The following is a 14,857-nucleotide window of genomic DNA, read 5'->3' as shown; positions in this document are numbered from 1 at the left end:
AGACGCCTTCTCGGAAGACGGTATCAGCATCTCGACCGAGAGACATCCTCCCGGAAGACGATGTCAACGCCTCGACCAAGAGACGCCTTCCCACATATGACGTCAACATCTCGACCTTCCCAATATAAGTTAGCTTCAACACTTCTTCCGTGAGCTCCCTACAATGACCTATTAATCAAGCTGTGCTGACTTATCGATCACGACGCATCAGTTCACTAACACGACTCTCATTCTCTTCATCCATCCATTGCCTTGACTAGTTTTAATAACAAAGATAAAAAATTCTCAAATATACCTGATGAAGTATAAACACAATAAAATAATTAGTCCACATAGACACATGTTATATATGAAATTAGCGGATTGATGTGAATCTATATTGGACTCGATAGTTATAAGCTCACATTTTTGAATTCATGAGATTCACTAATTAATGCCAAAAATTTGGTAGAAACATCCCAAATAGATGAACCTTAATTCTCCTTCAATCTTCTCGAGGCAAAAAAGATGGACCTTAATCTGTAAGGCCCAGAATAGGTAAAAAGATATGGTGCAAGCATTTTGATCCAGAATATGAAGGACAGTCAACTAGCGTTGATGACTCCCAACGCCTCTGCACTTTCTTCTACCGATAAACTCTCTCGGACACAAAAATAAATACCAATTAGTAAATGGAGAATATTTTTCTACCACCATCGCAGGCCCAAATTTGAAGCGCGGGAAATGCTGGACCCCACGGACGTGTAGCGGTTGCCCGCCGAGGTGGCCCAGATGGGACGTCGGTCGCGCGCGTAAATTGTGCGCGTGCCAAATGCTCGTGGGCTCCAAACTAACGCCTATTTCGCATCGCCGCGCCTCTGAATCATTCTTCTTCAAATAAATAAACGGAAAATAAAAAAGGGGTCGTCCCCGTCGTCGCCTCCTCCTCCCCCGCCACCGATACGACGAAGGGGGGAAGATGATGACGACGAAGAGCTCGATGGGGGCCATGGAAGGGGCGGTGCTCGACGACGTGATACACCGGCTGCTGGAGGGCAGGCGGAGCGGCCGCCAGGTCCAGCTGTCGGAGGCGGAGATCCGCCAACTCTGCCTCGAGGCCAAGAACGTCTTCCTCGCCCAGCCCAACCTCCTCGACCTCCACCCCCCCATCAAGATCTGCGGTCGGTTCTCTCGTACTCCTTTGCTGCATTCACTCTCCGTTCCTTTGCCGCATCGCTGCATTCTCTCCTCGATTTCTTGATTCGTGCTCTAGGAATTGGTCTTATTTGGTTGCCGTTCGAATAGGGTGATCTCGTTTGGCACATCATCTTGCTTGGCCAATGTTCGTCGTATATCTCCCTTTTGTCTTCCTTCTCTTCGGTCAAAAGCTTCAGCACGAACTACTGTTTGCTCACGTCCAAAGGGCAAATCTGCGGATCCTTCGTCTGTAGATGAGCTAAACATAAATTTGGGGCTTTTTCCTAATAGCTTAAGATTCTAAGAGGACCTTTTCCTTTACTCTTCCATCCGTTTGCTTCGTCCACATATGTTGCAGATTTTTGTCATAAAGAACATATTTCATTTTCGAGCTAATTATAAATTATTTTTCATAATTAACTGCTTTAGCATTTTGATCTCTATAATTTTCAAAAATTATATTAGATTAGGTAAAATATTGAGATCCTTATACATGATTTAAAATATAATTTTATAAGATTAAACAAAGAAAGATGGACAATTTTATTGAAACAACAGGATTAAATGTCTCACTTTCGTATAAAGATCTTCAATATAATTTTTGAAAGAATAGAGATCGAAATACTAAGAATAATTAATTACAAGAGATAATCTATAATTAGCCATTCATTTTTCAAATGACTATTAAGTTACCTAATATCTTCATTGAAATATTGGTCTATATAACTATTGAGATAACCGTTCTTGATGTCAAGATAACCAAATGTGTCATGACAAAGTAAGTTTTTGGTTTGCTACATGCATCCTAAAATGCTTAAATTATTACGAGGAGCATTCAAGTCATACATAGAACTTTGTTCCTACTTCTATTTATTGTGCAGGATTGTTGGGGTGTTACAATCTGCCTCTAACGTCTTAGATGATCATTGCATATTATTAATATGACCATTACATTTCATGACAACATACTTTATTAGTGAATTTGAGAAATATGTCAATGATTACTTAAAGGTTTTCAAGTCATTTTGTACTTAAGTTTTGTAAAGAAATTTTACTGGATATAATTTCGATGATTGGTAAGTGTGTTTCCTACAGCATAAGTTTCAAAGAAATTTTAGTAGTTAAAACTTTGCTAATCAGATGTGATCCAAAATATTTGAAATCATGGTGTTGTTTTTTGGTTTTAGGTTAATTCGGCAAAAAATGTAGTTTGCCATAACTTTATGCACGCTAATGGTTTTATAAAATACTTATTAGATTAGCAAAGGTAAGTGTATCTTTTGTTGTGTGTGTCTGTTAAATAGTGAATTACATTACTTGGATAAAACTATTTTTCTGTTTTAATGCATGAGATATATAAATATATATATTACAGGTGATATTCATGGACAATATCTCGACCTTCTCAAGCTGTTTGAAATAGGTGGCTTCCCTCCTAATTCGACTTATTTATTTCTCGGAGACTATGTGGATAGGGGCAAACAAAGCTTGGAGACAATATGTTTGCTCTTGGCATATAAAGTCAAATACCCTGATAAATTCTTTCTTCTACGTGGCAATCATGAAGATGCAAAAATAAATAGAGTCTATGGATTTTACGACGAATGTAAAAGGAGATTCAATGTTCGACTATGGAAGACATTCTGTGATTGCTTTAATTGCTTACCCATGGTAGCACTGATTGATAAAAAGGTATTATGCATGCACGGGGGCCTTTCACCGGAGCTGAATAGCTTGGATCAAATTAGAGAAATCTCAAGGCCCATTGAAATCCCAGACTATGGCCTTCTCTGTGATCTACTATGGTCTGATCCTGATCCTAAGAATCAAGGATGGGGCGAAAGCAATCGCGGGGTTTCAGTTACCTTTGGCGCTGATAAACTTGCAGAGTTCTTGGAAAAGCATGATCTTGATCTAGTATGCCGCGGTCATCAAGTTAGTAGAGCTTTTTCCTCCTCCCTTTTTCTTCTTCCTACTCACTTCGGTTCCTATATATCCATCCACTCATGCGATACAATTGTACAACTCACATAAAATTTTATCCTAGGTAGTTGAGGATGGATACGAGTTTTTCGGAGAACGAAAATTAGTTACTCTATTTTCAGCGCCAAACTACTGCGGGGAGTTCGATAATGCGGGTGCATTGTTGAGCATAGATGAAAGCCTGTGCTGTTCATTTGAGATATTGAAACCTCATGATCCCATATCTACTCCAGGCAGCTCCAACACAACAAAAGCAGCTCCTAAGAAGGTAAACTTGCTTGCCCGGTGAGGTGAGTTGCTTTATATCTATCCTCTTTTCTTCGATTTAATTGTGAAGATGTTTTCTGCAGGGCTTGTCTAAAGATTAAGGTACTTCAAACTGACACCTTGAATTCTCCTTGTTGAAGATTCTTACCGTTTGTTGTGGCCTCCAGTCAGTAATTGGCAAAGATTGACGTTTCTTCCTTAAAACTCAGAGATCTAAAGGGTGTTTGCTAATCTGTGGTACTTAATTCTGATAGGTCTTACAACCCCTTCAACAGCCAATCCTAAGGGTCAGAAGAGCCAATCCTAAGGGTTAGAAGAGCCAAGCTTGTCCAACGCGCGCTGGCAAACAACTGTAAATTTACACTAAAGCTTTGTTCTTTGTACAGCAATCCGTAATTGTTCTTCCATGTCGTCTTCTTCTTCACCCATGTAGGTGGCTGGATTTTGTACCTAATACTTGCAAGAGAATCTCTTCGGACGCTGCCAGTGTTCTGGGTATCGTTCCATACACTCTCTTCTTAACTTTCAGTGTCCCTTTAGTCTGTGGTGGTGTGCCTATTACATGCTACGGAAAAAGAAAAAGGAATTATGATCTGAGCTTGATCCAAAAGAAAATAGTCTTCTATCTTGAATCCCACAAGGTAAAAACCATAATTTGAAGCTCATGGAACTCAGTTTCTCAATAGGGTAAACCTTTGGATACCTTCCGATGTCATCATATAGTATTATAGCAAAGGGATTAAACCTACCAAGACTATCGAGAAGTATATGCTGACATTGCATTTTATTCTAATCAAACTTTTAGCACATAAAAACTGTTATCGTTGGGCAGTTAAGTAAGCCAGAAAAGGATCATTTCTTCCTTGTTTAGCACAAAAACTTTCCTCGTGGTTGAATGCAAATTCCAGGTTCTACACCGTCTCCAATTCTGTGACGTGCTTCTCCAGCTGTTCTTTTAACTCTTTCCTCCACCCATCAATCAGCCTCTGATGCTTCTTGATCAACTCGGTTTTAGTTTTTAACTCTTCCTCCATCGCGGATATCTCCTGGAAAACATATGATTCCAGATGAATATAACCACTGGGCTTCATCTTTAGTTTCAAGCAAAGATGCATGAGAAACCTTTAAATTTGCACACAAAAGTGTACCTTGCGAAGCATTTCCTCCTTGGTGGGTTCGTCCTCACGCTGCAGCCTGACGAAATACAGTTGGAGCTTTTTAGCGGCCTCCATAAATTCTCGTGCGTGTCGTTCAACATCAACTAGAGACAATCGGTCGCAGATCAATGTTGAATGTTGACAGGAATCCATGCTAGAAATACAAGCCCTAATTTATGGATATGCAACTAATGAATCTCATATGATGCTTCTACATACTTGACAAGGTTTTCATGTGTGTGTGTGTGTGAAGAGTTTGCAGATAATTTAGACCATTATATTTAAGCTCCCCAAGGAAACAGAAGAAATCGAAAATGAAACGAACAACCACATATAAACCGTTATTTTTGTCATTCACGAATTGCAATTTAGCAGAACCTTAAAGAAAAGAACAAAATAACTAACTATCAAATTTAAAAGAAATAAGTAACTATAGAACCATAGTGAATTGTTAGGATTCCTAGTGTATTACAACAAAGTTATGTAATTGTAATGTTCCAAGAATTCCGATCCAAAGATTCAAGTTTCGGTTCGAGACCAATACCAGTCCCTGGTTGGATAGATATGGAACCGATATATACTGGTATAACAACACATAGTACATCAGTGTACCAGGCAACCCAGGTCAAAGGGAAAGAGGAAGAGAAGAGTGGAGGAGGCCGAACATCTCCAGAAGAGAAGGAAAAGCATAGTAGGAGGAGGAGGAGGACGAGAATTGGTGGCAAGGCAATGGTGAGCTAATGGGCAGTGACAGTGGTGACAAAGCAACAGGCGATATAACAATAGAGCCACTCGATCGATTGAGAGAGAGAGTAAAGTAAATAAATGTTAGTTGTCTTTATTAAAAATATAAATAAATAAATTTATTTTGAACCAAATCAGACGAACTTGTTCAATCAATCTGTATGCTGATTCTTGGTCAGACCAGTAAAACTGGAGAGATCAAACATGTCCGACCATAAACACAATTATGATCAATGATGAACTAATGTAAAGGCTAGCTAATCTCATGTACTCTTATGATCTTAAGCAATAGCAATGAGATAAACTAAATGTCAAAAAGAAAATAATCTAAATATTTCATTTCAACACGGGAAAACATTACAATCTTGTCAATAATAAGAATGAAGCAATTGTAATTCTGTCAAACAAAAGCAAAGACATTATATATACCCTTGTCTTTGGAGTTTCATATGCTTGCTGTTCTATTTCATTTAGTTGCAAAGACAAGTCAAGCTCTCTAAATCAGTATAAATTAGAGGAGTCATATACAAATAGAAAAGTTGACTCTTCTTTCCTTGCTTTCCTGGGTACTTATCATGGATAACAACAACCAATTCATATGAAAGTAGAGCCATGTTACTGCAATGGTGTCAGCAATAACTGCCAGATATCTCCACAAACTAGTTCTTTTCCAGTTGTAGAAGGACCAACGCACTATAAACAACAGTCTCCATGCATGTTAAAGATCTCATTGCAAACACATACATATAAAGCGGATCTCCAGTATATGAGATTCTTCTCTAGAAAAGCATACTTCTTTAAAGATGCAAATATCAGTAAGTAAATTTTTGGTAACTCAGATCTCTTGTCCCAAAGAATCCATAGTGGCTATGAAGCTATTTGAATCTTTTGTGGTTTCAACAGAGATGAACTTCTATTTTCAGGATATTTTTATTCCGCACCATCATAGAGCTCACCTCAAGGGATTTAACAGTAGTATCTAGAAGTTGCACTCCAAGGTGTAATAACACAACCTTTCATAATATTATTCCATCCAAATCTGATGGCAAGTTCCAGGAGAGCAAGTGACAAAGATGATCATGTTTCCTTGATGATAAAATATCTCAACAACTAGTTTTAAAACCATAAAGTATCTGTTACTAGCTTAAACTTCAACTCTCCGCATTACAAAGCACCCAAACTAAGCAAATAACCATGAAAATGAGATAATTAAGCAATTATGATCATATGTTTAGTTGATCTAAAGGTCCCAACTACGTTACACAAAGTGCTATTTCTGCAGATCTGATCTTGTGATATCAACATCCTTTGTTCAAAACCCTAAGGTTAAGATTAATCAAACATAAGCACCAGAATATAATCAGAAGCAGAAAATTTGCCTGGTTAGTAAATTACCAAACATCACTGTGGTTCAACACTGCTACCCGCCAGATACAGTACCATGAATGACATGCATTAGATTTTCCACTTCTCACAAAAGTTAACTCATGGATATGGGCATGAAAATCTGACATGGACATGTATCCATGTGTCGCAAGGAGTTATAATGTTCTAACAATGTGAAATACTGAAAGTCAAATTAATGAAAGAACTTATAGTAATAAAAGGATTTACTTCTTATATATACACATTCATGTGAATATTCTTTAATTTGTATCATTAAAGAGTTCAATAAGTGACTGTAGAACAGATACGTATCCAACATGACTTGTGGATGCAGACATACAATTCCATGTACATTTGACATAAGCAAATGCTATGTTGAGTGAACTTAACCAGCAATATATCTAATTCCATTGATCAGCAAAACTAGGATTCAGCAACTTGTTCAAGGATGCAATCTTTTTTCTTTCGTCTCTCTCTCCTTTTTCTATTCAATGTTGCAATTCTTATATCAAAGCAGCAAGCCCAAAGTATCCAGAGTTTTCAACCGACTAGCTATTCACGATGGCATGCTCAAGATAATTCTCGTTGGAGCAAATCAACAAACACCTAATGGCCAAATGTCAGTCTTCAGCAACCATACACATGATTACCTCTATATTAGGTCTACAAAATTTGGCAACGAAGCTATGGCCCATTGTCATTGAAGCAAAACAACAAACATCTATCTGTTCAGATTACCATCGTCACCTGTCCCAGACACGGGACCCATGAAAACCTGGCAAGTAGGCACTGAAGCTTTGGCAATCTATTCAAGGAAACGTTAATCCAAAGTTCTGATCTATCCTGCATTATCAATAGTGACTGGAATTCTAAGCTACAAAGATGAGTGATCTCTAATCTCCCAACTTTTTCTACCAAAAACGGATTCAGCGAGCAAGAAAGAAGGAGATGGATCAGAAGGCGTTAGGGGACTGACTCTGGTGGGAGCAGTGGACGGAGCGGTCGACGGCCTGGAGCTCGCGGGCGGGGAGGCAAGGGAGAAGCGCCGCCTCAAGCGCCACCACGCAGGCCATCATCTCCTCCCGCTGCGGCGGGGACGGTACGGGCGGCGCTTCCAGTTGAGCCGGGTGCCCCTCCGCCCCCATGGGGGACCTCGAAGACAGCCTAGCCCGGGACGCCGCGGCATCGCCTCTCTCTGGCTCCGACGGTGGAGCCTGCTGCTGCTGATCTGCCATTCCTAGATGATTCGAGAGCAGGAACTTCCAAGAAACTAAATAATACGCTTCAACTTATATATATATATATATATATATATATAGTGCTAAGCAACTAACATCTTAACATCAATCCTCATTAGCTAATTGATTATTCCTTGATTATAGTGTTTTTGAATAGACTTATAATATTTTAGTGGATAAAGACTTACTAATAAAAAAAATATAACTAACACTATAAAATACATGAGGGATTGGATAAAATGTCATATTAAAGAATATTTTATAGGGTTATGATAAATAAAATATATCTTTTTGAAAATATTAAAAAAGATATTTTTCGAGAAAATCGAAAATTATGAGTTTTTCCGAGAATTCGCCTTTTTATTCATCTGAACTATCATCTTTAAGCGGGCCAAATAGAATTGGGTACTTAATTTATTGGTGGGCCAGACCGGATTTGGCCCAATAAAGAACCATTTTAGGCTGAGCGCAACTGATCGAGGCTATAAAAGGGCAGCCGCGCTGAGGAGCATCTCACACTTATTCAAGAGGGTAGAAAGAGAGGGAAAGACTGCGGGTGGAAGAACAGAGATGGCGGAGCCAGAGGTGGAGGTAGATCTCGCCTTCCATTCTCTTTCTGATCTGATCTTTCAGTTGCTTTTCCTCTTAACTTGATGTCGATTGCTCTCCTTCTCTTGTTGTTCATCTTTCTTATGGTCAAGGATTAGCATAAACAGGAGCAGATCTGATCGTCTTTGTTCACGATGTGTGATGCTTCAATCTTCTTTCCGTTTTCTCTTTCCGGTTGATCTATGAGTAGCACAATGATTCTCCCCGTGGATAAGTAGAGATTTTGGTTCTTCGTGAGTAAGGTGGATGTACTTATTGATCTGGATATTAATGCATAATCATATCCCTTTCTTGGAGACTTCGATCCATATTGTACTTCCTTTATTAGATAAAGAAACCCTCGTGTGCATAACTCATTTGTGATTCTTGTTGTGCATTGCATCAAACAGGAGAGATGGTGCATAAGTAGCAACATGTTGTCTTGTTTGTAAGAAGAAATCTAGGCGTACAAGCCTAAGGTTCATCAACTACTTTGACATATCATATATGGATTTCTTGATTTGAGCAACGAAATATCATTTTATGAGCATTATCTTGATGTACTTGAGTACCTAAAATTAAAAAAAGGTAGTTCAAATTTAGTTTAGTCTAGCAATGATCCTGTTGGTGTCTTGTAGAACAGAACTAAATGGCATATTTTGACTTTTTTCATACTTTTGCGAGGTTCAATTCTCATTTCTTAAATTTTTGTAGTAAAGGTTTAATTCCAGCTCAATATTTATCTATTTAAAAGGAAACATTGATGTTTAGAAGCTACAACTTTAACTAATTGGATATAGTTTCACTGTTATTTCAATATATCACCTTAAGGCACAAAAATATATACCATTGTCAAATCATTTTGATAAGGTAAGTAGCTAACTCTTTGTTTTCAGTTTCTGACTGCAACATTAGTCTTGTGCCTGTTGGTGTACCATATTTTTTCCCTGCTGTCTTCTCCCCCATCTGTGTGTATGAATAACATTGGTCATCATTGTCTGCAAGTTATGTCTTCCCTGCTTTTTCATATGGCTCTTTCTTTTTTGCTTCCAAATTCATTGGGATATTAAGGTCAAGACAATTGAGCTTGTGGGACAACTTAATTACTTCGAATTTTAGATGCTAAATAATTTGTGGATGGTTTTAGAAGCATTAATGATGCAGGTTATGTTTTGATTGTTTGTGGGTGATGCATGTCTTCGAGTTGCAAGTCAAAGCAGGAACGTTCTTTTCAAGATTCTCTGTATGCTGATCCCCATTGCTTTTGGGTTCTGTCTGCTTTATAGGGGTTTTTTTTCTTTTATCTCCCTAGTTGTGTTGATGATATGGTCCATTATTCTAAGAGAACCTGAAATCAGCTTATTATTTTTAGTTGAACTGAAAGTTCCAATACTTAAACAGCTTACCTTGAATTTTCCCTTGCAGAATGCTTGTGTTGACTAGAATTATGTTTATGAATGTTGTGTAATAATGTAATCTTTCCATTTGGAAACTACAATATAAGTTGCAAAGGCTTTGATTGCATCTGTTTAGGATATGCTTGCACTGACAGCTTACATGACACTTGCGAGTGTACATGTTTTATCATGACAACTTTTTTACGAAATTGTTTAATCCAAAACCTTTCTTTATGCTCTTTATTTTCTTTTGTATCCTTTCCCATTTCTTATGTGCCTTAAAAGTTATTTTTGAGGGAACGAGTAAAGTTAAACGTGGCTACTATTTTTGCAAAGTTAAATCACTCTATAGTCTATGGCCATCCTTGCTTTCTTTTATACTGTTATAGTTTTTTTCCAACTCTACCATAAGTCCAGAAAGGCTGCTTCATTATCATCCTAGAATCTCGAAAATAAGAATCTATGGTGGTCAGCAATTTGCTGGTTTCCTTCAATTTCCATCTAGCTTTTTTTCACAGGCCATTATTTGCAAAGTGTACCTTAGTATAAATGTTTGTAATGTGTGACGGTATTTCCATAATAAGAACTTGAGTTGTATTGATTTACTCATTTACCGTGAAACATAATACTGCAGTATATGTGTGCCATAAGGTTTGTTCATTAAGCTTCTTATGTCATGCTTCCAGCTTATGATGTGTAAAATTATTGGTTTATGAACGACTGAAGTTAGACCTTAAGCACACAAGAATAGGAAATATGAACACATTATCATCAATATACAGTTTTCATAGCTTTTCATTACGATCTCTGTAACTCTGCAGTGCTAGTTTTTTTTTTTTTTTTGTAATTATAGTTACGTAAAACATTTTACTTATTGTCTGCTTATTTGGTAACATACGTAACAATCAAAAGGTGATGGTCATTGTTGCTTTTATTTATCTTTTCCCACTTAAACATACATCAAATCCATGCCACCTTAAAAGCCAGAGGAAAGCCATCCATGTTGCATTTTCTACTTGTTTGACCTTTAAGAGGTTCAGAATATGCTTTTCAGAGGGACATGCATCAACATCATCACTGATAACCTTGTCCATGCTTGTGGCCTTCCCTCCTTCTGCCTTTGGCCTTACTCCAAATGTAATTATTTTGTTGACTTGTTTTTGTTTCTAAACAATCCTGTCGCAGAGATATATTTATTTTGTGACACGGAAGTGTCTAATTTACTACAATATGATTATATGAGCTTTGATTATGATCTAGTATCTTTTTCAGTCAATAATGATGCCTCATAATCTTTATCTCAGCACACAAAAAAATGACAGCTCATCAGCATATTCTCTGCACAAAGTTAAAGCTGTTTCAAGGTGCTTTTCTTCAAGACAAAGGAATGCATTAAAGGAGTTGGTTGGCAGCTGTGAACATTTCTTCATTACCAATGAGTGCATTAAAATAGTTGGTTAGAAGCTGTAAACACTTAATTTCGAAATTTCCTATGCATGAAGGGTTGTTTCATGCACTAGTATTTATTTTGGTGTTTAGGACTTAGGCAGGACTTTAGAAACTGATGATATCTGGGCAGAAGCTCTTAGAGAACCCCTTAAACTCTGTATCTCTTGGATGCGTCCTTGAGTGGTGAGTCTTTTATTTTCTAGTTCTGTATCCTCGTTTAATTTCCGTTGGGTGGTGAACTTTCTGTATCCCATTGCGATTTTAAACTTGGTGGTGAGCTATATTTCGTTTTACCGAAGTTTCTTCAAGAGTTCGTTCATTGCCTTCTGTGATATTTTCTATCTGTACAACTGTTATATCGGTTTTCTATCGACATCCATTCTGCATTTTTCCCTCCCCGGTATCAGTTTGGTATCAGAGCTAAAGGCTAGAGATCATGGCAAGGCGGAATGGAAAAGATGTAGTTGGTGAAGGTAGCGATCACGAAGATGACGCTGAGTCGTTGAGGCTGCAGCTACGAAAATTGCTGCATAGCCTACAAGAAAAAAATGAGATAATCGATGAACTTCAGAGTAGACATAACAAATATGAAAATGAAGCTCGAGAGTTTACTTCTGATGATGATACACTTCTTCCAAGGGAGTCGAGAAGATGTCGGAGAAGAAATGAAGTCCAAGACGAGTGGCAGAATAAATATAACCCCAGATTTGATATTCCTGAATTTGAAGGCAAAATAAATGTTGATGATTTTATCGATTGGCTTAATACAGTAGAAAGAATTTTCGATTTTCATGAACCACCGGAACAAAAGAAGGTCAAACTTGTGGCACTCAAACTCAGGCGGAATGCATCTTTTTGGTGGGAAAATCTGAAGAAACAAAGAGAACGTGAGGGGAAGAGTAAGATCGTTACATGGGAGAAAATGAAAAGGGAGCTAAAGAGAAAATATTTACCTCATAATTATAGACAAGAGATCTTTCTCAAAATACATGATTTCAAGCAAAAAGATCTTAGTGTGGAGGAGTACACTGCAGAATTTGATAATTTGATGTTAAAAGGAGAGCTTGTGGAACCGGAAGAGCAAACAATTGCAAGATACTTGGGAGGTCTGAAGTATGAGATTGCTAAAGTTGTTCAGCTACAGTCATATTGGTCTTTAAATGATGTGAGCAAGCTGGCATTAAAAGTTGAAAAGCAACAGAAGTTTGAAAAGAGTTTTCGGTATAGCTCAAAAGAAGGCTACACAAAAGGAGGAAGTTCCAAGCCTACTGTCCAAAGCAAGGTGATATCGAAGGTGCAAGAAAAGGGTGAAGAATCTGCTGGCAGCAAAAAAACACATAATTCTTCTACCCCAAGTGGTCGAAAATGCTTCAAATGTCATGGTTTTGGGCATATCGCATCAGATTGTCCAAATAGGAGGATTGTAACTTTGGTTGAAGATCATAGTGATGGAGGAGAAGATGAAACTGACAACGAACCAAAATACGATGATGATGAGGAAGAGATTACTTATGCTGATCATGGTTTGTCTATTGTATTGCAACGTAGTTTACAAGTGTCATATGTGGCCGACGATGAAAGTTGGGTGAGAAAAAATGTGTTTCACACTAAATGCACTTCTCTTGGCAAGGTGTGCTTGGTGATCATCGACAGTGGCAGTTTTGAGAACGTGGTTTCTTTGGAAATGGTGCAGAAGCTGAAGTTGGATACGATCCCTCATCCACATCCATACCAATTATGTTGGTTGCAAAAAGGAAATGACATCAAGGTAACTAAAAGATGTTTAGTTTCATTTTCTATTGGCAAGTATTATAAAGATAAAGTGTGGTGTGATGTTGCCCCTATGGATGCTTGTCATTTACTATTGGGAAGACCTTGGCATTATGATAGAAGAGTGTTGTATGATGGTTATAAACATACTTATTCTTTTAAAGTGAATGAAAAGAAGATTATCTTAGCTCCATTACAACCTTCCGAAATCAGTGCGCCAAAGAAGGAAGTTAGTGCTTTTATTTCTTATAGAGAATGCAGATATGAATTGGACAAGGGCGGTCATGTTTTGGCCCTAATGGTAGTAGAGGAGAACGAACAACATAAGGAGACACCAAAAATCATGCAACCAATCCTAGAAGAATTTCAAGATGTTATACCGGAAGAGATTCCACATGGCCTTCCACCTTTGAGAGACATTCAACATCACATTGATCTTATTCCGGGGGCTGTTCTACCTAATAAGGCTGCGTACAGAATGAGTCCTAAAGAACATGAAGAACTTCAAAGGCAAGTTGATGAATTAGTGAAAAAGGGGTTAATTCGGGAGAGCATGAGTCCCTGTGCAGTTCCAGCCTTGTTGGTGCCTAAGAAAGATGGTTCTTGGAGAATGTGCGTGGACAGTCGCACCATCAACAAAATCACAGTGGACTATCGCTTTCCTATTCCAAGGTTAGATGACTTACTTGATCAATTGTGTGGTGCTTGTATTTTCTCAAAAATTGATTTGAGGAGTGGCTATCACCAAATAAGAATGAGGCCCGGAGATGAGTGGAAAACAGCGTTTAAAACTAGAGAAGGCTTATATGAATGGTTGGTTATGCCATTTGGACTATCTAATGCTCCTAGCACATTCATGAGATTTATGAATCACATACTTAAGCCATTCATTGGAATATTTGTTGTTGTTTATTTTGACGATATATTGGTGTACAGCAAGAGTGAAGAGGAGCATATGAGTCATCTGAAAGAAATCTTTCTTATTTTGAGGCAGCAAAAACTTTATGCTAATCTAAACAAATGTGATTTCTTTACTTCTAGTGTGGTGTTTTTGGGGTATGTTGTTTCAAAAGATGGAATCATGATGGATCAAAGTAAGGTGGAAGCTATTCTCAATTGGCCAACACCTGCTTCATTACATGATGTGAGGAGTTTCCATGGCTTAACATCTTTTTATAGAAGATTCATCAAGAGTTTCAGCTCTATTGTCGCTCCAATCACCGAATGTCTGAAATGTGACAAATTCAAATGGACTAGTGAGGCTAACGATGCTTTTGAGCTTTTGAAAAGAAAGGTTACTGAGGCTCCTATCTTAGTTCTACCAAATTTTGATAATGTGTTTGAAGTTGAATGTGATGCATCTAATGTGGGAATTGGTGCTGTTTTGAGTCAAGACGGAAGGCCCATTGCATTTTTTAGTGAAAAGCTGAATGATACAAGAAAGAAATACTCTACTTATGATAAGGAGTTTTATGCGATTTATCGAGCTTTGTCTCATTGGAGTCAATATCTTCTCGCCAAGCCATTTGTTCTATATTCTGATCACGAGGCATTAAAGTTCATTAATCATCAGCACAAGCTAAACAAGAGGCATGCAGCTTGGGTGGAGTTCTTACAATCTTACAACTTTACAATTAAGCACAAATCTGGTGTTCAAAATGTAGTTGCTGACGCATTGAGCAGAAAGCATTCTTTATTATCA

General features: G+C 37.9%; 2 protein-coding genes across 4 annotated transcripts; one reads left to right on the top strand and one right to left on the bottom strand.

Moving 5' to 3' along the window:
- The first annotated feature begins 891 nt into the window (after positions 1 to 891).
- LOC103993676 (serine/threonine-protein phosphatase PP1) lies at positions 892 to 3,935 on the top strand. 3 transcript variants are annotated; one of them, XM_009413830.3, is made up of 5 exons: positions 892 to 1,160; positions 2,552 to 3,111; positions 3,224 to 3,427; positions 3,510 to 3,528; positions 3,681 to 3,934. In XM_009413830.3, the coding sequence occupies exons 1-4, from the start codon at positions 959 to 961 to the stop codon at positions 3,525 to 3,527; spliced, it is 984 nt and encodes a 327-aa protein (XP_009412105.2). In that variant the 5' UTR covers positions 892 to 958; the 3' UTR covers position 3,528; positions 3,681 to 3,934. The 3 variants fall into 3 exon arrangements, with proteins under 3 accessions (XP_009412105.2, XP_064934286.1, XP_018685243.2); XM_065078214.1 differs by having other exon boundaries at positions 3,510 to 3,935; XM_018829698.2 differs by lacking the exons at positions 3,510 to 3,528; positions 3,681 to 3,934 and having other exon boundaries at positions 3,228 to 3,411.
- A 246-nt stretch (positions 3,936 to 4,181) lies between these two features.
- LOC103993677 (mediator of RNA polymerase II transcription subunit 28) lies at positions 4,182 to 7,993 on the bottom strand. The gene is made up of 3 exons (XM_009413831.3): positions 7,690 to 7,993; positions 4,575 to 4,687; positions 4,182 to 4,472 (listed from the first exon to the last, which is right to left on the bottom strand). Exons 1-3 carry the CDS (start codon positions 7,946 to 7,948, stop codon positions 4,338 to 4,340), a joined length of 507 nt encoding a protein of 168 aa, XP_009412106.2. The 5' UTR covers positions 7,949 to 7,993; the 3' UTR covers positions 4,182 to 4,337.
- Positions 7,994 to 14,857: the final 6,864 nt, after the last annotated feature.

The sequence above is a fragment of the Musa acuminata genome, chromosome BXJ1-8 (genome assembly GCF_036884655.1).
Source record: "Musa acuminata AAA Group cultivar baxijiao chromosome BXJ1-8, Cavendish_Baxijiao_AAA, whole genome shotgun sequence".
NCBI lineage: Eukaryota > Viridiplantae > Streptophyta > Magnoliopsida > Zingiberales > Musaceae > Musa > Musa acuminata.
Note: the sequence above shows the minus strand (reverse complement) of the source record. Positions and strands in the feature narration are given on the sequence as shown.